The 23,676-nt window shown below is 39.8% G+C and overlaps 1 protein-coding gene across 1 annotated transcript; it reads right to left on the bottom strand.

Moving 5' to 3' along the window:
- Positions 1-2,809: 2,809 nt before the first annotated feature.
- LOC119141501 (long-chain fatty acid transport protein 6-like) lies at positions 2,810-22,936 on the bottom strand. The gene is given in 13 exon segments (XM_037373886.1): positions 2,810-2,896; positions 3,250-3,467; positions 4,714-4,804; positions 6,191-6,385; positions 9,791-9,915; positions 11,581-11,618; positions 11,620-11,705; positions 11,707-11,735; positions 12,539-12,591; positions 12,593-12,751; positions 13,662-14,039; positions 18,599-18,717; positions 22,130-22,936. Coding segments are annotated over 13 exon segments (2,385 nt in total).
- Between the last annotated feature and the right edge of the window lie 740 nt (positions 22,937-23,676).

The following is a 23,676-nucleotide window of genomic DNA, read 5'->3' as shown; positions in this document are numbered from 1 at the left end:
TATACATCCTTTTTCTCCTCTTCTTATTCAAGCTCACTCACTCTGTTATGTTCTCATCTTGTTCTCAATCAAATTTGTGCCTTTCAGACAGCTTGTCAATATTTAGGGAGAGGCAAAGCTGCTAAATGCCTCTCAGCACCCCCCAACAGCAGAAAACTGTCAATTAAAAACTTTCAGAAGATCTAATGTGGTGCTCTTTCCTGCTCTTTGCAGTTCATGCTCTCGTGTCCTGTTGCAGAAGGTCATCCTGTGGGGAGTACACAAGGGGTGTAATTGTTGCACTTTTAAGGTGCAAGTTTAAAAAGAATTGTGTCCCAGTTCTGCTTTTATACTCTCAGGCATGAAGGTATGTTTCAGTTCTCGGATTATGACATCTTCACTGTAAAGTATCTTACTGTCTGTTGCAAAGAACTAGATATTCCTTTGATGCTTTGTCAGTAATAGTGAATAACAGTCACTTCAATCATATTAGGAAAAGGTTTTAAATGGATGATGTCATCCTTTTGTAAGAGGACACTGTTATGTGTAATACTACCCATGTGTGTCTGCCTAGTCTGCCATTGGTTAGAAGAATACACTAGTTAAAGATGAGAGCATTCAACAAAATCCAAGTTATTAATCACATCTAAGATTTTAGTTATGAATGGATCCTAACAGCAATATAAGTTTATTCATCAATATTTGCTTAAATTAATAATAAGAGCAACAATAATTCAGCTAGTATTACCTTTTGTGTTTCAATTATTGAAACTGTTTGTAAATTGATTCCCGCATTCCATGATTTAAAGACCAATTTTCAAGTCAGACATAAGATAAATACAAGTAATAGACAACTGATTATCTTACCATGATTCTCACAAAGCATCGTTGGGCATAAGTTGGAAGGAAGTCCACAACTACTTATAAAGTCTTTCTCCATTGAAGGGTTGGTCAGGTTTTAAGCACAACAGCTGCCATGCCTGTTCTTCCTTCATAGCCTAAAAACAGTTGAAAAATACTGACAAGTGGAGCATATGTGAGTCTTCTACGACATTTGGAAGGATATAGTATTGGTCAGAGTAAATATTTGATGTTGTGAATATATGTTTCATCCTGTCAGACATCGAGTGTGAGATACATGAAACTTACTGTCTTTGGTTCTATTCAATTAAAAAAAATGTCACAAACCTCTTTTTATTAGTAATTCTGTATGGCTGGCAGTTGGCTGCTAGGTTTTCTTCCTGCCTTGCCCAGTTAACATCAGTAACATAGTGGCCTAATGAAATCAATGTGACCCTTAGTTCACACAAAAAGCTGAATGCGCTTCCACAAACTAGTGCAAAAGATGGATAGTCATGTATGAGACTGCACTTTACACCATCTAGTGGCTATTGTACATTGTAGAGCAGTGCTGAGTGTTTCTGCTCTATTCCACAAGCAGATTAGTGGCAAATAGGGGAAGTGCCTCTTAGTAAATGACAAGCAGCAAATTATGTTTGATGTGAAGACAGAAACAAAACCCTTTTAGAAAAGATATAAAAACCATAGTCCTTGCTTTCTCTTTATTCAAACACAAAAATTCCAAATGGAGAAAACATCTAAATTAGAAGAAATGAACTGCCGCAGTTAAATCTGCCCAGAATGAAAGAGCAGCTTTGAGGTGTGGTCAAGGCATTGGAGAGATAAGATATGGTGCTCCTTTTCAATGAAAATTAACTTAGAGTTGTTTAATTGGTAATATACAATAAAGTTTGTTTTGGCAATATTTGAGAGTGAAGTTCATTTGGAAATTTGAAAGACTGTGCTATCTAGATTTTATTTACTCTACAACCAGGAATGAATGTGATTCCTAAGCTCTTGAGGTTTTATTTTGATGTACTGCCATTTATTTTGATTAACTGCCCTAGCATTTGGTAGCAATAGCCTTTGAGGAGTTCTTGTCAGCTTGTAGATGAAAATGAGATAAGCTTTCCAAGTTAGGTTGCAGGTTTATTTGCATGCTCCTAAGGATGCCATGCTCTCTCAAATGACACATACTGGCATCTGACAGCCACCTGCTGATCAACCATTCAGATTCTGGCTGTTTGTTTCATTTTATTTTCCTACTCCTCTTCCTTTGAATCCATTGTGTTTCCATCTCTCAGTGCTAAGTGGGGAGCTTGTCTCTTGATAGCTGCTTCTTCATGTGAGTACTTTTTTTAATACTAGACTGTGTTTGTCTTAATCCAAGGAAACATAGACAGCTATTCAGCACGACAAGGTTTTACCATCTTCAACCTGTTCATTTAGTTGACGCATCTTCTCAGCAATTTTCCACCTCATCTTGTAATTTAGTTGCCTACAGGTTTTGCAGCATGGTATTTTATAATTTTATAAAGCAAATTATTGTATACTTAATGTGAATGGCCATATTCTAATTATGAAACAATATGTATCTTCTAGGACTGTACTTACAGGATGGTCACAGGTGGTTTCAGACATGTCATTTTTTAATATGGCCCCTGTTCTGCCATTTTTCAAATGCAAGCCTGTAGCTTAAGAGAAGTCCTCTGTAGTTTATAACTTTGTACTTCTTACATCAGTGTTACAAGTTTTAATGCGCTCAGTGTTTCTGCCATTCATTACAAGTTTCAGTGTGTCATGTTATTTAAATACAGCATTTTATGGAAACAGAAATTTCAAAAGCACTGCGGGTAAGCCTATATTGCCAAGTTGACACCATTTATTTGCTTATGTAAAAGTATGCATTCTGGTTGCAAACCAGGAAGGACCAGAGTAGGAAATTACTATTTTATTTTATATTCTCAAAGAATAGGGAATGTCTTACTTTTTATGCTGTAAACATTAACTTCTTGGACAAAGCCATCATACCAATGATGTCTGCAACTTCTATAGTGGCATTTTTTTTCCCTTTCACCTGTTGAAAATATTTTACAAAATAAGGTAGATATTAGCACAATTTTTATTCTATACAGGTCTCTGTGTGGAGCCTTACTTTTAATTGCACTGCTGTCATTCTTAACTGAAGCGTGTACACAATAACATCCTTTTCTGATTTAGTGCCCTGTCATTTGAGACCCCAGGACTTAAACTAAAGTGACGTCTGACTCAAATTTGAAAAATGTACTGTGTTGATGTGTACTTTGGTTGACTTTAATTGCAGTCCTTCATGTTTCTTTTAAAGCAAAATTGATACTCACCAGTTTCAAGTCTAACATGTGTAATCCAGTCCTGCATATATGTGATTTCTTTCAAGCTCACTGGATTTACTGGTAACTCTGTACAATACCCAAAAGTGTCTGCCACATGGTCACTGAAGTAGAGAAAGACATCCTCATCCATCACTAGGAGGTCACCTGTGTTAAAATACACATCTTCTTTCACAAACATATTATGAAGGAATTTCTTTTCTGAGGCTTTGTTATTTCCCATGTATCCAGAAAATGGGGCATCCTGAGTAACTTGCACAGCTAGAAGACCAGATTTACCTGCAGGGCATGAAAAGGAGATGCAACACCCCATATTTACAGTGAGGTATTTAGAACATAAGGTATTGTATTAAAAATCTTTCGGAAAGCCTTACCTGTTCTACTCATATTATTGCTACATTTCCATAACTACCTCCTGAACAGCAGAAATATGTGAGTAGAAAAGGGAACATAATTTTGCCTCCTTCTCTTCTGAAAAGGTGGATTAGGGAAGAGCTTTTTGGGCTATGGTGAACATCACCCTGAAAAAGCATTTGCCCACTGAAAGCGTGGCTATTTTGTCATTTGAAACAGATGCTGGTAGTCAAACAGTACATATGGGGACAAAACAGCACCTGACCTCTTTATGCTATATGTTTTCCTGAAGAACAGGCCTGCAACTGCTCTCAGCACTGTGCTGGTGTGGAAGTGCACATTTTAAGACATAACGTGCCTGTGTTTGGCCTCCAAACATCAAGGATGATAGTTAAATTTACATACTAAAACTAGTGATGAGCTCTTTCCTGGAACTGTTAACACACATGGATTCATGTGTGTATCCACAGACACACAGATATTTAGTGTAATTTCAGCAAAATTAAGTACTGTGTTTTCTGAAAGTCAGTTTTCAGGATTTTTTCTCAAAGATATTATCAGCTGTGATGCAATCCTATTTTCAGCCTGGGAGCTTCAGCTCTTTGAGCAGAGTATTCCATTCCAAGTAGGAGTTTAGACATTCTATGCAACTCTAGACACTAATGGTTAAAATTGTTTGGTTAGTACATGGAAAATATGAAAAATATTATTCAGGTAATTGAGGTACTGTTCTTCCTCAGAATTTTAAATTTGGAAAACAGACAGCATCTGCTAAGCATCTGGTCTTGGAACACAACGTATCTAGGAATTACTTTGTCCATTTTATTTGGAAAAATGCCAGCACTAAGAAATCCGGTTTGTTCAGGAATATGAACAAGTTTTTTCAGGTAGGAATAAAAATATTCTGAGCCCAGAATATTGATTATGTTCTTACACTATTGTATTTTTAGGTATTTGGGTAATAATAAAAATTTTGATAAGTTATTTGGTATATTAGCAATACATCCCTATTTGGACCTGCTGATAATATATTTTCCTGTGTAATTTTCAAGTTCTAAGTCTATGTCAGAACCTGTTGCTTACAGAGCAGAGATTTAATCCCTGCCCCAAATTTATCACCATGTAAATGAGGGTATCTCTTAGTTAATAGATAAGTAATATTTTTCCTTACCTATGGGCACTTTCTTACATCCACCATTTTCATCCTTCTTAAGTTCTTGTTTCCTGACGTTGTATTTCAACAACCCAAAAGAACGTAGGAGCTACCTAACAAAAGTGTATAGGTGTACTTAAAAACCTCACTGTCTTACTTTCCAGTTGTTCTGATAAAATTTGCTCAGAGTTAATAGATAGTATTTTATTGACTATGGAACACTTGGAACAGCCTGAAATATACTGAGTATTCTGAGAACCTAAGTATACATACACAGATAAAATGTTCATCTCTCCTTTATCAATAAAAAGAAACCCACTGTTTTAGAGCATGGTCATATTAAAAACATTTTTTTAAAGTAAAGTGGAACAATGCTTTTGATCAAACTGTCTATTTTACTTTAAAACTACCATCCATTCCTAATGTTCTAAAGACACAACATTACTGGAATGCAAATCAAGACAATTCTCTGACAAAAAATCCAAAATAAATTTACATAACTCTCAAAAATTACTCCAGCCAGATCCAAGTGGAAACTTACAGCTCAGTAGTTTGATTTAGGCTTTCTAGACTTCATCCCCTGTCCACAAAGCTAAGATTTCTAAAAGATCAAAAGCACTGTGGAGTTGTTATTATGGCCATGGAAAGGCATTTTCAGCACCTCAGATAAAAGCAGAAGTCATTTGGAAGTCATTAATCTGGTTAATCTAGTTTTGATGTTAACTGCGCGGAATCTTTAGTATATTAGAACAGTATTTCATTGTAGTATAATGTTGATGATTTCCCCCAAGAGTCTGTACAAATAGGAAAAGCATTTGAGACTGTCAAGTCTTTTTTATGGGTGGGAGATCTCCAATGCGAGTTTCAACAGTAGTCATATATATAAAGTTAATATTTCAGATATCAAGATGTGTATTTTTCTCCTGCATTTCCTGAGAAATTTGATTTTTTTTTGTTTTGCTTATCTTATTTCAGAGGAGAAAGTGTGGTGCTGATTTTAATGAGTGAATATGCAGTCAGAGAGTAAATTTGTTGAAGTTTGCTCTAGAACATTTATCTCCTGATTCATATCCAAAGTAAAATCAAAATTAATTGCTTCCTCATCACTTAATATCTGTTGGGTTTTAGGATGATAATTACACTTTTAAACCCCCATCATTAATCAGTCCTATGCATAGTCACTTCTATACAGTTAGGGTGGGGTTTTTTAATATTCTGGGGAAAAATTCAGATACACAAAGAAATAGTTTCAGCTTCTGTGGACTTTGCTGCATATTTATTGTAGCTTCACAATATATGTAAAGAGAATAGACTCAAACAAGGGGCTAAGAATAAGGTTTCTGTTTCCATGAACCAAATTTGGCTGTATCTGGACTGTAGTAACCAGGTTCTTCCTTGCACTTTCCCGCTCTTCATAATTTCTGCCTTTCATGTGCTATTTTTATTCATTGGCTCTTTAGTTGGTTGGTTGATTGGTTGATTTGATTACAGTTACCTTTGAAAAGATGCCAGCATGGCCCACAGCTCCTATTTTATTAGGATAGTTCAAGAAACTAAGATTTCCTTCTGTGGACCCATAGAATTCAAATATTTTAATTGGGCCAAACCTCATCAGAAATTCTTTTGAGACAGCAGGTCTGAAACTGCTTCCTAGAGCAATGTGCACTTTGTGAACTCTGTCCTCTTCTTTCTGTTAACAATGAGGAAGAAACATTCTGCAGCTGAGAAAAGTGTGTTTAAATACCAGAGCTGATCTAAAATTTTCTAATAGAACATTTTTCCTTTAGAAACTGTTACTTTGACTAAAATACTTCACAGAAGGGTATTCATTGTGTAAGAATCAAAGAGAATATCATCAGAATTCTTGTTGGTCTGAGGTTGAAGGATTTGCATTAAGGTGAAAACTTTATTTCTGTAGTTCTTTGTATTTTTGCTTTGTAATTCAGATGTATATTACAAAGTTTAAATGCATTATTGTATCTTGGAAATGTAAATAAATAGGTTTTAAGTAAGTGCTGTTACCCATAGGATGGAAAATCCTTTCTGAACCAAAGAAAGGAATTTTTCTGCATAAATAAAATTGTGTGTTAGAAAACACTTGTGACACACTATGGTCAGTTCTACATATTTGGTAGTAAATTTGACACACCTGGGATGTTGCCTAAAGGACCTGAAAAAGTAACAGAATGACTTACAGCTCCTTACCATATCAAATAGGTTTAGGTGCAATTTTTAATCTTATACCCAAATTCAGAAAAGATGGAAGTCAAATCTGCAGTCAAAATGTAGTTGTTAACGTGTGATTGTGACCTTTCAGTTACATTATTATTGTGGCAAACTACTCAAATGCTTGGGCCAGACTGCTCAGCACCCTATATACAGGAGTATAGTCAAGACTGCCTATGGAAAAGCCGCCACTTTGGAGGTATAGTTGGGATTGAATGATTAAATTACTGCCATCACTGAATGATAGCAGAAAATAAAATTATTTCGTGTCCACAGGAACAGTTTCTTCAAACCAAAACCAAATAAATGCATTTTGTTTCCATTTCAGTATTGTTTTAAACTTTAAAAACTGTAAAATTATATTTGATTTCTAAATAATAATAAGGCAAATTGAAAAGGGAACATTGCCTCAGAATTATACTGAAATATTTTAGCAGAATCAGTGTTTCAAGTTTGTCACATTTAAAAATACTCATGTTAAAAGTACTTTGTGAACTCTGGATTAACGGACAATTTTGTTTGATTCAGAACTGCATTTTATGGCAGATAGATTATTTGCCACAATAGGATTAGCTGTAATGCAGAGTAAACTCCACTTGTTAAAACAAGGAATGGAGTCTTCCCTGCTTCTGCTGAGCAAGCTCTGTTTTCTTTTGCAGTTTTAGTGCTAAACCTGGAGGAATAATATGGTTTGCATGGTTTGATCACATGTGTGTGATAAAACCCCATTACCAACCAATTGGCAGGCTGACTGGGAGAGCTACTTCATGCCTAATATTGTATCTTTTTAAGCACTTGGTCTTCAGGATGAAATAATGGATTATTTTTTTTTAATTTTTATTTTTAATATCTGCTTAGAGTCTAGGACTTAAGAGTAAATCTCAGGAACCTCGGAAGTTATAAACATAGGAGAACCTGTTATGCTTACCTTGTTTTATCCCTCGTATAACAATCTGCAGGACTGCCCTGCATTACCTTGAAATTTGAAATATTTATATTTTTAAAGTTGTATGGTTCTCTTTCAGAACATTCCTTGACATACTTTCTGTTTGGTTTGTTACCTTCTGTGGGGTACCATGTTTAAGATTCAGTTCTGATAGGCACATGGATGCCGGGTAAGCTTCCTGTAGACATCAGAGAGTAGTGTCTAGAGTCTCTGTCTACATCAAGGAATCCAGGAGTGCTTCCTAGTTCCTAAATCGATGTTCTTTCTCAATTTCAGTGTGAGACCTAGGCGTGCTCTGTGAAAGGAGGTAAGGACATGTCATATCACATAAGGTATGTCATATCTTGGATATGACATAGACCATACTCCAACAGGTCCCTCATCTATGTAGCCCTAGTCCTGGGCAACACCATGACTGCTGTGCTTTGGCATGCCACAGCACAGGGAGTCTAGGTGAAATGTAGCTGGCTGGCTTATAAGCCTGCACAGGTTTCCTTCACTGTAGAAGAGCCTGTGTGGTGCACTAGAGGTTGTATGTATTAAACTTCAGTAAGATGCCTGATCTTGACAGGACTCTGCATTTACCCTCATCCCTCCTCATCTTCCTTAGCTCAGCTAGACCATCCTTCTGGCTTTCCCTTCTTATCAATTGTTAGTTAAATATCAATATCTTCTCTGTCAAATTCTTGTTATTGAGCCAAGTAAAGAAATTTCTCCCTGCCTTTTCCTGCAGGAGAGAACTTCACACAGCTAGTTTGGTCTAGTTAATCATTCCTTTGTGTTTTTGGTGCATGGACTACTGACATAATGTTTGTACAGACTTGAGTTCTGGCCAGCATCTTTCCTGGCTTGTTCCCTCTAATACATTTTTGTCTTTGACCCCTCTTCTACATGCAGACCACACAATAATAAGTCTCTGTTCAAATCAGCTGGTGGATGCTCTCAGATGTTCGCTTATTGCTTGTTCTTGTGCCAATCTCTGACCAATGCAGCTGGAGGTCATTTGAACCTTGTACTTGTACATGATGTTTTCTGTGGTAGGTAGAAATGTTTCTTGTCACCTCCCTTCAGTAACTTCCTAACTCCCAAGTATAAAATTAAGAAAATTAGCCAATCTTTTCCACCATCATCAAGAAATAAGCATTGAAATATAATAAATATTTTCAGACTTGCTTTTCTGCTGCTTCTCTGTTTGGTGATGTCTTACTTTTGTCCTAAATCTGACCATTATTTACCTTCTAACAGAGTTTCATTATCATCATTTCATTATTTCATCACCCATGCTCTTCAGGACTGTTATCTCAGGGGTGATGAAGATTTTGCACTACACTATTACTCCTATGGCTTTATACAGGAAAGTTTGTCACCATATACACAGCCATGGAACAAAATGTGCCTTTGGAACACCTCTTCAGAAAAAAATCTAAACAAACAAAAACTCATTCAGCCGTTTCAAAGCCGTACAAAAATTATCAGCCATTAAATACTGAAGAGTAGCCTCCTCTTAATAAGTAACTACTTTGAATCAGTGCATTGCAGGTGGTAAATCACTTAATCTGGTTCATGCTCTTGTTTGATCATTGAGTACAATAAAGCTTTTACTGCTTTTCTCTTTTCCTTACGGACCTGCTACTTGCCTATCACTCAGAAGAAAAAAGCTAGCAAGCTTGGCTTTACAGAGGAATTTATTTTATCGTCTGGGTATAACTGTCCCATCCTGCCAGGTTTGTTTCTGTGTAACCATTACATTTGCTGATATAAATTTCATTCTATAATAGAACTACAAGGAGCGCAAGACCCAAGTTTTGTATACACTGGAAAAAAAAGCTTTATCAATCATTAAAAATATTATACCATTGAGAAATGGGTAAATCTATATGACTTATAAAATACAGATTTGCTATAATTTAAGGCAGCACTTGCAGTGGGCTGGTTGCAAAGGTAGTGACGGAGTTCTCCCATGTACAAAACCACGGCAACATTGTATTTTCTACAGTCATTCCAAAACTGGCTTGCAGAAAATTTCTTCTTCAAAACACAAGTTGCTCCTAGCTGATGAAAGCAGACAAGAAAATTCAAAATACCCTTTAATGTTGATCTTCTATCACTTTTGTTTAAAAAAGTTGTCATTTTCTTAATTCAACTAATAATAAATTCAGATATTTAAATAAATTGTAAACTATTTCTGGCAAGATCTTTCTGTTAAATGTGACTAGTATAATGAAGCCTTGCTTCTTTTTCTGAGTAGTAACTAAAAACATAGAGTATCAGAAGCAGTAGAAGCAAACCTTTTAGTCATCTCCAGTTGTTAGGAATAGGTCAAAGCCTAAGCATTTTTTTTCTGTCAAGATGATGACTGGTGTAAGTCTGAAAAAATAGAGCTTGAGATGGGAAGCTCCCAGCTTCTCTCTTTGTGTGAGAAGTGTTGGAAGGGAAACCATCTCAAAGCCTCTGTTATTTCTGTCTCACTCCCCTTCTCCTGTTTCTTCATCTTCATCGTCAACTCATCATCCTCAGTTTTTTTTGTTTCTGTGGCCCTGAAGTTCCTTCAGAACTATCCATTTCAAAAGCCACCTTATTCTAGACCTCTCATGTCTGCCACCCCATCCCTTTGCCACAGTTTTTAATGTGTTGTCATACAAGAATTTACAAATTTCCCTATTTCTATCCTTTCCAAAATTCCTTTTTGGCTGAGTCCTGTTTGTCCCACATAAAGCTTCCCAGTGCCTTCTAAGTTCTGAATCCCTTCTAGTCCACTTGCTTCTAGCTTGCCAGTTTCTCGCTGACCCTGGTATCATCTCATGCAAAACCTGAAGCCCTTTTCAGCCTCACTCACCTCAAAGCCTTGTCATTTGAATCCCAGGCCCCTCAGAGTCCCCATCTGAATGGCCCACCTGAGAAAGCTGTTACCTTGCTTTTTGTCTTCCAAGACAAATCATAGCTTCAAACTTTTTTATACACCATTTTCCCCATCACTTTTGTGTTTCTGTTAGGCAGCAGCAGTCTTGTTATCAGTTGCTGTAGCCCAGCATGCCTGCCCATGCCCTTCCTGAAGAAACAAAGCACTGAAACAGCTTTTAAAACAGTCCAGATATATAATTACCATAGCAAAACCAGCCTCTGGGCAAGACTCTAAAGACAGGAAAGGAGGAGATATCTGGAAAAATATCTGATTGCTACCCCTTTACAAATATCTCCCATTATCACAATCAAAATCCTTCCCTTCTCTTTAGTACAATGAATCTAATTCTGTAGGTGCTACTCAAATATGTGACTCGAAAAGCTCCAAAACACATTTAGTTGACCTATTTTGAAAATTAGTTAAAGCTTCCACAATGCATTTGCACCTTCTAAAACTAAAAGTCAAGCCTGACTTCTCAGATGCCTATGTGAACACCCTTAGACTTTTGGTGTAGGATGCAAATGCAATTTCAGGTTAAACCTACAGAACATACGCAGTGGTATCAGCAATACTTAGACCTCAAGTCATGTTGTGTTGGATCTATGCAACAATTTGTGTCTGTTCTAAGCTTCAAAAAATATGAATGTATCTTAGATACTGTTTGCAGACTGGAGAAAGTGATATAAATGTGAAAATTACAAAAGTCTGTTGGTAGACATAATATTTAAGTTACCAAACAGAGTTACTCACCAATAATAAACTGTTACAGCTTTCTGAAGTTAATGAAACTCTATTAAAAGGTAAATATTGCCTAATTCAGTGCATCCACCGATGCCGAGAAGCACTGATGTGATACAAGGGAAAAGTGAGATACATAATATCCTGAGAAACTGCACCACACCGAGTGAATGCTAAGCAGGCAGATAGAGCTCTTAGAATGAGTGATGATAGCAGCTTCTGGGAAACCTGTCAGAGGGAGAAGAACAAATAATTATGAATGTACTGCTTGCATTAATAATTTTGTTGTGAACAGAGTTATGTTTGGAATGTACAGGAAGAATTGTCTTCTGAGTTTCTGTCCTGTCCTGTCTTTTAGTCTTTACCTCATTAATATAACTCTTTAGTCTCAGCATCTTCAGTCTTTTTGCCTGTAAGGCTGTTTAATCTTCTCATTTGCTTTTTCTGGAGGAGAAAGTCCTTATCCTTCACAGGCAAGTGCACAGTGTTCCCTTGCCATGAAGCGAGAATGAGAAAGCTTCTGAAGAGCCACTGTGCCACACAGCTGGTATTTGTAATAGGAATAACTTTTACAAAGCTGTTTTACAAAGTTGTTTGTCTTGACTAGAGGAAGGATCCCTCTTTCCTTCCCAGTGAAATAAAGTGAAGCTTCATTATTCAGACCAGTCTCAGAGGAAAACATTTCTCCCAAGGCCCAACCACTTGTGCTGGCCATATTTCTTTTTAGGATACACTTGTGAAATTCTGTCACTATGGAATCTGAAAAGCTGTTAGAGAGGACTTGGCCTGATATTTAAGAAATAAAGTTCAGCCATGGAATATCTATATGAAAGCTCACTAACTAGAATTATGCCCTTGTTACACCAAGGCAAAATGGTTTAAAGTGTACTGTGCTTGTAACTAAATGGATTCCTCCCTATCTTGACTTTAAAATTCAAGTTCTGTCTTTTTGTGTGCCTGTCTTGTTACTAAATTTATACCACCTTTATTTTCATAGAGATGCAGTTGTACTTTTTAGTACACATCTTCACCTGCACTTCCCGATGGGAAGATATACATAGCTGTGTTTCTTGTGTTAGTGACATCTTTGAGATAGAACAGATAGATCCAGCACCTTGTCTAGTTTGTCTTGTATGATGTGAACATGCTGGAAAGGAAAACTGGTGCTCATCAGCCAGACAGCAGCATTATTTTCCAGGAGATGAAAAACAGATCCTTTCTCTATTGTTCCCAAACAATCCACCAAGTTAAAAAAAATTACATGCTTATTATTAAAATAATTAAATCTATAGACCTGATTATTTGCATTGGAATTATATACTGTACCACTGTGTACAATGAACCTGCCACAGTCCTCAGCAGGACTAACCCACCTACTGGACAGTGAAATAAAATCATGATGTTTAATTTCCCTATACTTCTCCCATGGGTTTAACTGTAATAAGTAAAACTCCCTGATCTTGGTGATGCTAATATATAAGATTTCATTTACTTGGTATGCTATAACATATGTTTTAAAACTTGGGACACATACCAACTAATGAGCCCTTATGGGTTCATATGGAATTATGGAAGTATTGCCAACTTGTATTAAAGATAGGAAAAGAGGAGTAGAAAGGTTAAATAAATTGCCCAGTATTACATAATATGCCAGTAAGAGGGCCAAAATTACAGCTCAACATGCTATATTCTTCTCCACGCAATGCTGCCTTGGAACCACCACTTTAAAGTAGTTCTAAAGTAACCATAAATCTGTAAGTGAAAATTTTGAGCTGAAGGAAATCACCACTAGCAGTTTCTTCCTGTAGTCAGTGGAGTTGTATCTGCATAAGCCATAAGTAGAAATAGAAGTAAGGTGATGGTAAAGTATCTCCCCAGGCTGCTTGCTTCCTGATGCATGATTGTTTCTGCTAGTACATTGTTCCATGCGTGGAGAGACTCAGATTTAGGCCTTTCATTATACTAATTAATTCCACATATTTTTGGTGCTTATACACTTAAAATGTAAGCAAGACTATCTCTTCCCCCTCTTCTTTAGCTAGCATATATGAAGTGCTTGCAGCTTTGAATGGCTCTGATTTTCTGTTCTTGATAAAAAGCATAAAGCAGTAGAAAGTCATTAGTAAGTCAAAAACAATATGTAACTAACTTTCTCCTATCACCAGTGCTTTTGCTGAATATGTATTAATGCAGTGCAGGAGAGATCTAGAGGGGATGTTGAAAGTGAGAAAAGCCACCACGCAGCCCAGCTTGGCCAGCCCAAACCACACGTGGATGAAGTCAGGTCCATTATCCATCAGCAGGGCCACAGTGTTGCCTTTTTTCAGGTTCCCATAGTGTAGGAAGACCTGTGCTACTGTGTTACTCCTCCTGTTCACATTCTGATAGGTGTGCACCTTCCCTCTGTAGATGAGGAATGGCTTGTAGGGAATCTTTCCCACTGTCTGCATGACAGAATGGAGAGAATTCCGTTGCTTCCCCCTTTTTTTACCATTGCTTTTAACCTCTTCCACCTCAAGAAGTAAATCAGATCTGCCCAGAAATATGGTGAAAAGATCTTCAGAGGATACACAGCACCACTGTTCCTCCAGCAACTGTCAAAAGCCATGTGCATAGCATGCTGGAGGCAGGGAGGAATAATAGATTAGCTACTTCAGAGTTACAAAATACAATACATTAATATAGTTAACTATGAGTTTTAGGAAGAGGCTGGAAGCTAGTAAGCTAATTACAATTCCACCAGATAATGTAAGAACTTTTTAAAATGCCATATTTGAGTTTACTAGACCCAGAAAAATATAAAAAAGAAAAAATAAAGAAAGATTGTGCAGTTTATAAGGACAGAGGAGTTCATTCAGAGTAAAGAATATAGCCAAGCTGACAGTAGAATGAAAAAGACATTGACAAATACAAGATGGAAACTTAAAAATTCAAAAAGTATCTGAAGATCAAACAAAAGAAGATATAAACTCGGGAAACTATATAACACTTTTTTTTTTTTAACTTGGAGTCAAAATTTTGTTTAGATTGTTTATTGTACAATGGCAAATCCTAAAAAAATTGGAAGCAGTTAAATCATATAGTATCATATGTATATTATTGAAGTATGTTAAGTAACATGCACCTGTAAAATGCACCAAATATGTTATTCTTTGCTGCCTGAGTTACTTTTTGGTCCAATAGAATTTGAGACCACCATCTAATCCTCCACAGGTTTGAACAGTCTGATGAACATACAGAAATTTCGGGCAATATACGGAATGAACCTTCTGCATCTTCTGAAATAGCCAGTTCTTACCTTAGGATTCTCTAGCATTTTCAATAAATGGTGATTAATATCTTTGCATTGTTTATATTATTTTCATTATTTACAATAGTACCCCTAAGTCTCAAAGAAAAAGTCATACACGAACACATACTAAGATTTGGAATAAACTTTTAGAGCCTAACAGTTCTCAGCTTCTTAAATGTATTTCAGGAAACCATTAGTTGCCATATTTTCACATGGTCACAGAGGAGGACTTGTGAAGATCGTGCAAGATCCCTATAACTTGATATGTGCAACATTGACCAGTCTCCTTAAAGTTTCAGCCATGACTACTACAAATATTTGAAACATCTTATGTGACAGTCTAGGATTCAGGAACACTTCAGAGTATGGCAGGTTTTTCTAAATTATGTGGCCTCCACTCCATAGTTTAGAAATATTTTACTGACAAGCTGTACTTTTGGTATGTTCATCAAGCTTGTTTACATTTTAAACAATATTCAGTGAATATATGCACTTGTGGACTTTTTGCAGCAAGCAGGATCTTGTATGTACCATAAAGCATATGTAATGTATGGGTAAAAAAGCAGCTTAAAAATGAAAGCATTGTGGAATTGATTGCATACAAACATACAAGCCAAGTTGAAGTATGTAATGCATAATGTCTTAAAGTTGTAAACAAAAATTTTAAATCCATCTTTTTTCGAACTCTAATTTGTAAAATGACATTCTTAATTATCCTGGTCTGACAATTATTATTCTTTATTTTGTCATGTCACATATCAGGCAATTTATTTTTCCTTTTATATAGTATAAAAATAAAAATAGCTACAAGTTTACTTTTGCAATAGATGCGCTATTAAAACACCTTGTGTATCACTTCATATGGCTCCATCATTGACTTTCTGGATTCTCAGAATGTTGCAATTTACTGGCCAAGAATGCTCATGGAAGACTTCATAACTTTCATGGCTATTAAGTTCTCCTTGACTATGGCTTGGAAATATTTGTTCATTTTTCTTTACCACATGTACAAGCATGCAAGATTCACTGTAGTTCCAGACAGTAGATTTTGCTCTGGGGAAAATCTAAATGGCAGAATTTATAAACTGAACCAATAGACATAATCTTAAGAGAAAATAAATAAAAAGATATGATGACATAAGACTAGTCTCAGCCCTAGTTTTCTTTTAGACAAGATCAGAATAAATAATAGGCTCAATAAATAATAGCCTGGCTATAGCATTCTTTGATTACTTCTATTGCCAAATATAGTCATCGTAAGTGACAATTCATAGAATAATAAGACAAAAGACTAACTCAGGCTAAATGAAGCAATTTTGATCTTCAAAGCTGCTTCAGGATTATTTTAGGTTCATCTTTTTCACACTTGAATGTGCATGGCAAAGCCCACCAGACCCTTGCTTTAGAATTGTTCAAGCAAAATACTGTTTATAGGGGAAAAAAATAAATATAAGTTAAACAAAGGCAATGAAAGGGAAAATGTAGAATATATAGATGGAGAATAAAAGGAATGAATACGAGGAAAGAGTGACTATTACAAGTACGAACTTGTCTGAGTGAAACCACAGTCATACAGTCAGCGGCAGTACAGAAGCCATACTGCCATGACCTGCCCTATTCGCGGACGGTAAGCGTGATAGCTGTTTTTGACTGCAGTATCCTGGCAGTGCCACCTAGCTTGTTTGTGGTATACAGCTGCACTATAGGATTCTCCAAAACATTCACAAAAGGTTCCTGCACAGGAATTTAATCCACGCTCCAAATGAAGGAGCTACTCAGGCCAGTGAAATATTTTCTTAAATTTAGACAAACTCACAGCACTTCAAAAAAATAATTATGCATACACAGTGATTAATAACTTACAATTGAGCTGTAAATGCAAATAATTCAGTCGTTCCTGATCTTACCAAATGCATGATTAATTTGCAGTCTACATATATATGTGTGTAGATATATATATATATATATTACAAACCTTTGTATTCTTCTTACATTATATACCGTTGAGTTTTAGCATGGTCTGGTTTGGAGTATTTTGTGAAGGCCCTCTGTCAAAGTAAGAGCTAAGAGCCTGAAATCTGCCTATGTTATTTCTCCTTTGCATTCCTTTCACACAGTGGAATGTTGCTGCATGTGTGTCCAGATTTGTGTTTCTGCGTGGTCAGAAGTAAAGGTACTTGTTCCATGTCTCTGGGATATTTTCCCTGAAGTCCTGGAAAGGGTATTTAAGCAATTAGCTTGAAATAACTGAGTAATTCCTTCAGCCTTGTTTTAATTAACGGGTAATCTGGTTTGCCAGTCCTTAGTCTTCATTTGTTTATCTGATGAGAGTAGTTCTGTGCCAAAAAGTATAACTCTGATGAAAACTAACTGCTAGCTCTTCTCAATCTGAACTCCCTTTCTCTTTGTCTGGCTCTGGTCTGGGGTTATCCTCTTAGAGAAAAAAAAAGCAACAGAGCTACCATGTCAGACAGGGCTACTGTGTGTCCACAGTTTCATAGGGACGTGGAGAGTAGCTCTGGAAGGAAGGGAGCATAGTGAAGATAGAAAGAACACAGGAAGCATTCAGACAGTTAAGAAGCAGGTAAGACTGTCCAGCTTGGCCTCATTCATGTCCTAGTTTTCTGAGATATCTCTGAAATACCTGAGATACATAGCCATTATGTAATTGCCCTTATAGTTAATATTACAATGACACTAGAAGTGCATGCAAGACCAAGTATTTCTCATACAGACTTTAAAGAGTGATCCATCTAGTTGCCCAAATTTCTCCTGTGGAAAAAATTATTTCCAAGGTAGAAATAGCCTTTTAATGGACTTTTAATAGCCTTACTGTTTTGAAAAGTTGCTACATAGACTCTTCTTGTAGATTTGGAAATACAAAATTGCAATTGAATTCAAGAAAATTGGCCACCAAACTCACTGGTTTTGGTTTGTTAGGGTTTTGTTTTTGTGCTATAGAGTCAGAAAATGGGGAAATTTAGATTTTTGTTTACATATTTTCTCTGCTTTTTTCCTCTTTGTTTCTTTTCAGCTTTTCCTCCACAATCACAAGCGTTCAAAACTTCCTTTTAATAAAAACTGAGTTTCTTAACTATGTCTGGATATTTAGAACTTGAGCCTGAAGTAAAATACAAAAGAATAAGAAAGCAACCAGTGGTATAGAAGTGCACAATTAATTATTTTTCAGTATTTAGGCAATCACATGAAAAATTACGAACAGGAAAGGTTTCCAAATACAGTGAGCCCAAACCTTCATTAAGAATTCAAGTGAATATTCTGTTTTCCAAGTAATCTGTCAGCTTTTTCAGTAAAATGGCATGCTACCTTTGCTAAAAGCAAACTAACCAACAGGGAGCTAAATTCAGTTTTGAACTGTAAAGTTCAGTTTTGAACTGAACACTGTACTGTTTAATTAATAGGAACAGATGAAGATGTTTATCTAACTGAGGCAGAGAGACAGAGAGGTCAACTTGAGAAAAATCTAATGCCAGTTAATAAAATAGCAAGTCTAATCTGACTTCAGATACATACAGTGGACATTTTTTTGTGTGAATAATAAAAAATTATCTGTACAAGAAATGCAAACACTAAAATTTAGCTGAGTTTATAACCAGTGCTTTTTCCAGAATCTGAATAAGTAAACAAGTATTTTCTTACCAACTTCTGATTTTATATTTTGATTAGTGTCCTGTATTCAGTTAGATCCTTTCCTCTGTGTATCACGCACAGGAAGGTTGCATGTGAAATCTGAATATGTTAATTTAGTCCAAGCAGTCATTTTTTTGAAGCTACATACCTGTTGTGCTTCAGTGGTGACTGCATTCCAAGATAGGCAACTAAAGACTCTTTTCTGTCTACTGGATGTCCTAGGCATCCTTTCTGTAGTTCCTCAGCTTTACAGCTATCTTCAAGTGTCTGAGTGAAAGGGAATTGGACATTGTATTTTGGAACACAGTGTGCTTGCTGAGCAAATTGAAAGTTAATTGTTAAAAAGCGAAAGAAGGCAATTACAAACTGTTAGTTTATGTGCTTAAAAGGGTCATCAGGAGCAAGACAGAGTTATACCAAAGGAAAGGACTAATCTGTTGACATGACTGTTTCAGTGTAACAGAAGCAGCTTAGTGATTTCTGTATATTCCTGTATAAAATACATTCAGTATACAGCGAACATTTCGATAGCATTTATCACACATTGTCGTACATTCTTTCCAATAGGTACAATAGGTTGAACAGTATTATCTGATGAAGACATTTTTTAACCTTAGTCATACAAACCTCAGAGGTCATTTTGATAGAGAATGTAACCGCTGAAAAAGAGCACTGTAATAAATCAGTGCCTGCCTAATTGGTAAAGTAGATAAGATTACATGAACACAGGAAGGCATTTCTAACAACTTAAATAACTAACAATGTAAAACATATGGAACAAACCTTTAATTTTTGAAACTCAAAATTACAATCTGAGTAGCTTTTGAAAAAGGTTGTTAAATACACATTGGCTGACTGCATTCTTGTTTGTGCACTTTTAAATTTTTTGTAAGAAATGTCTTCTATATTTGTGTAAAAGTTTTCTGAGGCATAATTACGGTATTCAAGGTATAGAAATACTGTAGGGCTTTACTATTTTTTCATACAAATTATTTTATTGAATAATTAATGGTTTCAATTTTTAATTAACTTAGAATACATTTTTAAGCTTACAGACTTTGCTAGTTTCACAATAATTTTTTTATTTTATATACTCCATTTGGAGGACATATGCTGGGCAGGTTTGCATGGTACACTGGCACTTTATGGAAAAATTAGACTGTCATCTGACTAAAAAAGAAAACATGACTATGGAGTAGATTCTCTGCAAACATGAATGATCTGCAAGACAGCAAGAAGAAAATGAAGCACATGGCTACAAGTAAGGGTAAGCAGAGGAAAAGTTTGGTTTATTTGTAATAAAGGAATTAGAGATATGTGAGTTCATAGCTATTGTTCTTCTTCCCTGGTGAATATTTATTTCAAAAAGTAGGCTTGGTATTTTTTATCCTTGAAGGCAAGGACAACACTGGGAAGTAAGGTCAAGAAACCTGAGTACTTCCAGCTGGAACCAAAATGACAAGATCAGCAGAAGAGAGAGAGAAAATAGCTATCTGATATCATAATGGCTATGGGTCTTTCCTAGCAGCCCTAGGTTTCAGTCCATTTTCTTAGCAGCAGGAACTGCACATGTGCCATACACGTCATGGTCTATGTCCTGAGGGTGGCTAGTAAGTACAACCAGAGTAAAATTGTACTACTGTCCTTTATTTATTTATTTTGTAGATCCAGCGTGAAGTTCTTGGAATAGATTCTTGACACCACTCAAATACTGTTGCAGAACTGCAGAAAGCTTGAGGTTGGAAGGGACCTCTGGGTGTCAGATTGTCAAGGCCACCTGCTCTGGCAGAGACAGAGCTGCTGAGCCAGGATCACGCCCGGACTGCTCTTCACTATCACTCCTCCTGTCATTGGGCACCACAGGAAAGAGCATGGCTCCACCTTCTGTGCAGCCTCTCTTCAGGTCTTTTTATACCTTCCGCTGATCAAATCCCCTGAGAGCATTGTCTTCAGGAGGCTAAACAGTCCCAGCTCACTCAGAGGAATGGTGCTCCAGAGCCTTACTCATCTTCATGGCCCTCTGCTGGACTCTCCAGTGTGCACCTCTGTCTTGTACTAGGGAGCCCAGAAGCAGACGCAGCCATCCAGGTGTGGCACCACCAGTGCCAAGTAGAGAGGAAAAATCACATTCTTCAATCTGCTGGGAAAACTCCCCCTCATGCAGCCCAGGGCACCATTACTCTTGCTGGTGGCAAGGGCACGTCGTTGGCTCATGAGAACTTGGTCCCTAACAGGACCTCCAGGGTATTTTCTGCAAAGCAGCTCTCCCGTGGGACTGCCTGCCACATGTGCCGGTGCCTGGCGTTGTCCCTCCCCAGGTGCAGGACTTGGCGCTTCCCCTTGCTGAGGTTCCTGGGGCTCCTGCCCCGGCAGGTCTGAGGACATTGAGCGGAGTAGGTGCCTAGTGTCGCAACCTGAAAGGAGCCGTTTTGGACCACCTCCCTCCCCTTGGAACTAACAACCAAGTTATTAGTTACTATTCCCTTGGCCTCCATCAAGGTGAAATGACGCCAGCCAACCAGGGTGATGATTTATTAATACAAAATACAAGGCATGTGCTTCCGCCCGTTTCCCAGAAACTTCACGCGGATGCCCGGAGGTCGGGATGCTATGCCAGGCTAGGTGTGGTGTGCTGCTGCGCAGGCTCCCTGGAGCCCGGGTGGTCACAGGGCGACTGTTGCGGGGGTCACGTCAGACGAGACCCTCCGCAAGGTCCACGACCTAGTACCCTGCACATGCACAGCTAGCTGTTGACAGGCACCGAAACCACAGCGGGTATTGCCGCTGGAAAAACACCGTCTCAGTCCTTCCTCTGCAGGGCCAGGAACGGGTGTCTTGTTCTTTCTTGTGCTTGGAACACCTGCTACGTGCCCGAGTCAGCAAAGCTGGCGTCTCATGCACCAAGAAATGTTTAAGGGAAACGTCCACTCATCTGTCCGTCACACATAGGCACCACGCAGAGCACGCTGCTTGCCCTTCACCTTTTGGCTAGCATACACGGGCAAATTTTTCCCTCTGCGAACAGCCAAAAAGTGTGATTATACTTCTTGCTCTCTACAATAGTAGAGATAGGAGAGAACGGTTCCCCTTGGCACGCACTTGCAACCACCCTTCTAGTCCAACTGCCTGATCGCTCCAGGCCTGACCAAAACCTGCAGCCCATTATGAGGGGCAGCTCGCCACATGTGCCGGTGCCTGGCGTTGTCCCTCCCCAGGCGCAGGACTTGGCGCTTCCCCTTGCTGAGGTTCTTGGGAGCCCGGGCTGACGCAGAAGGCAGCACCAAGTGGAGACTCCGTGCAGGAGGAGGGATCTGGGCACCGCCGTGGCCAGGCTGCAGCCAGCAGTGCAGGCTGGTAGGGGAGCAGAGCCGCGGGACGTGGGGGCAGCGTCTGCGGTGAGGAGGACGACGGGCCCGGGGTGGTGAGCGATGATGGGGCACAGGGTGGCCCTGGAGAGCCCCCGGCTGGAAACATCTGCCCCGGCACCAGCTGCAGAGATGCCTCTCGGTTGACTTGTGGGCCAGCACGTGCCCCAGCTGCTGGCCCGGCCCGGCTTTTGGCAGCTCCTGGGACCGGGCTCTAGTGCTGCTGCCGGTGTCGCCTCTTGGGGCTGGGAAGAGTCCTGGCAGCTGCCGGCCCTCCTCTTTGGGGCTCGCTGTGGCCCCCCAGAGGAGCGGACTCTGTCCCGGCTGGGAGCAGAGGGTCCTGCCACAGCCTGCCCCGGCTCCTCGTGCGGCTCTTCCAGCTCCCCATGGGTGGTAACGGGGGCATTGCGGGGGCTGCCGGGACCCCTGCGAAGAGCCGCACCTGAGGTGCTGGGGAGCTCCTCTTGGTCAGCTCCCGCAGGACTGCTGGAGGGGGCTGGGCCAGGGGCAGGAGACCCCCCTCCGGAGGCAGCAGGCTCAGCAGCATGGCTGTCCTCAAGGTTCAGCAGCCGGTGGGCCTCTTCGCTGCACCTTTGAACAGCGATGTCAAGAAGCTGCTGTATGAACACCTGCGTGTGGTTTTGGAGGCTGCCCCGCAGCATTTGGGCCAGGAGATCTTCAAACAGCCCAACCAGGCGCAGGGCAAACACAACGTAGTGCTCCACTATGGGTACCCGTGAATGCTGGTTCCTAAATATCGCTCTCAACTCCTGACGAATCCAGGGCAGTAGAGGCTGGAGGAGAGCTGGGTGTTCCCTGAAAAGGAAGGCCCATGTGAATGGCTGGAGGCCACCGGGAGGGGCCCTAGGAAGCTCCTGCCTCACCGGCTGTTGCTCCATTGCTGCAGGTCTGCGGGCAGCTGGATGGCCAGGAGCTCCTCCTGCCTGGCGGCTGACAACTGATGGCACCATAGGTGGTGTGATGGCACGCTCCTCAAAGTTGTCGTCCGCCCGCACCGAGTGCACGATGGAGAGGACCCTCCTCTTGCAGAGGGGGCACTCGGGCTTGCTCTGAGCCCACCGCAGGATGCACGGGTAGCAGAAGCGGTGGAGGCATGTCATCACGAAGCTGGGTTCCTTGCAGCTGTCCAGGCAGATGGGACAGCGCTCCTCCAGCTCCGCGGCCGTGCTCTCCACGTGCTGCGGTGGGCTGGGGGGAGCCGGGGATGGTGAGCAGCTCCCTCTCACTGGCGCTGCAGCAGCGGGTGTCACGCTAGAAAGGGAAGAGAGGCCACGGTCACTGGCTGGCCCGGGGAGGGGTGGAAGACATGCCCAGGCGCCCCCAGAAGGAAAGCCTCCCCGCTCCCCAGGGCGAGGTGTCCCCTGCCAGCTCACCTCTGCTGCTGCGAGCACCCCTCCTGGGTGCCCCGGCTGCCTGAACCTGGCAGGGCCGGGGAAAACCCTCCGATGGCTCTGGGTCGGGCACCGAGAGCTGCACGGAACAGCTCCCTGAGCACGACACCAGCACCAAGGCCTCACTCAGCACTCCACACCTCGCCAACTCGCTCAGCTGGAGTCTGAGCACGCACTGGCTGGGTGAGGCTCAGCACCTTCTTATAGGCTGCCAGGGACGCGTGGTCACAATGCATCGCTAGGTGACACTGCAGCCCATCCCTGGTGATGATGGAACCCATGTCTCCGGGGTGTCACCTCCATTGCTTGAGGATGTCACAATGGCCCATCCTCACCTGCAGCGCTCACCCCATCAGCACTGCAGTCCCAGCACACGCTCGGGGGTTACCACAGCGCTAGGAGCCACCCTGTGACCCATCGCTGCTCTTGTGCTCAGCATCGGTGTTTCA

This window comes from Falco rusticolus, chromosome Z (assembly GCF_015220075.1).
Source record: "Falco rusticolus isolate bFalRus1 chromosome Z, bFalRus1.pri, whole genome shotgun sequence".
In the NCBI taxonomy this organism is placed as follows: Eukaryota; Metazoa; Chordata; class Aves; order Falconiformes; family Falconidae; genus Falco; species Falco rusticolus.
This window is presented reverse-complemented; position numbering and strand designations above follow the sequence as displayed.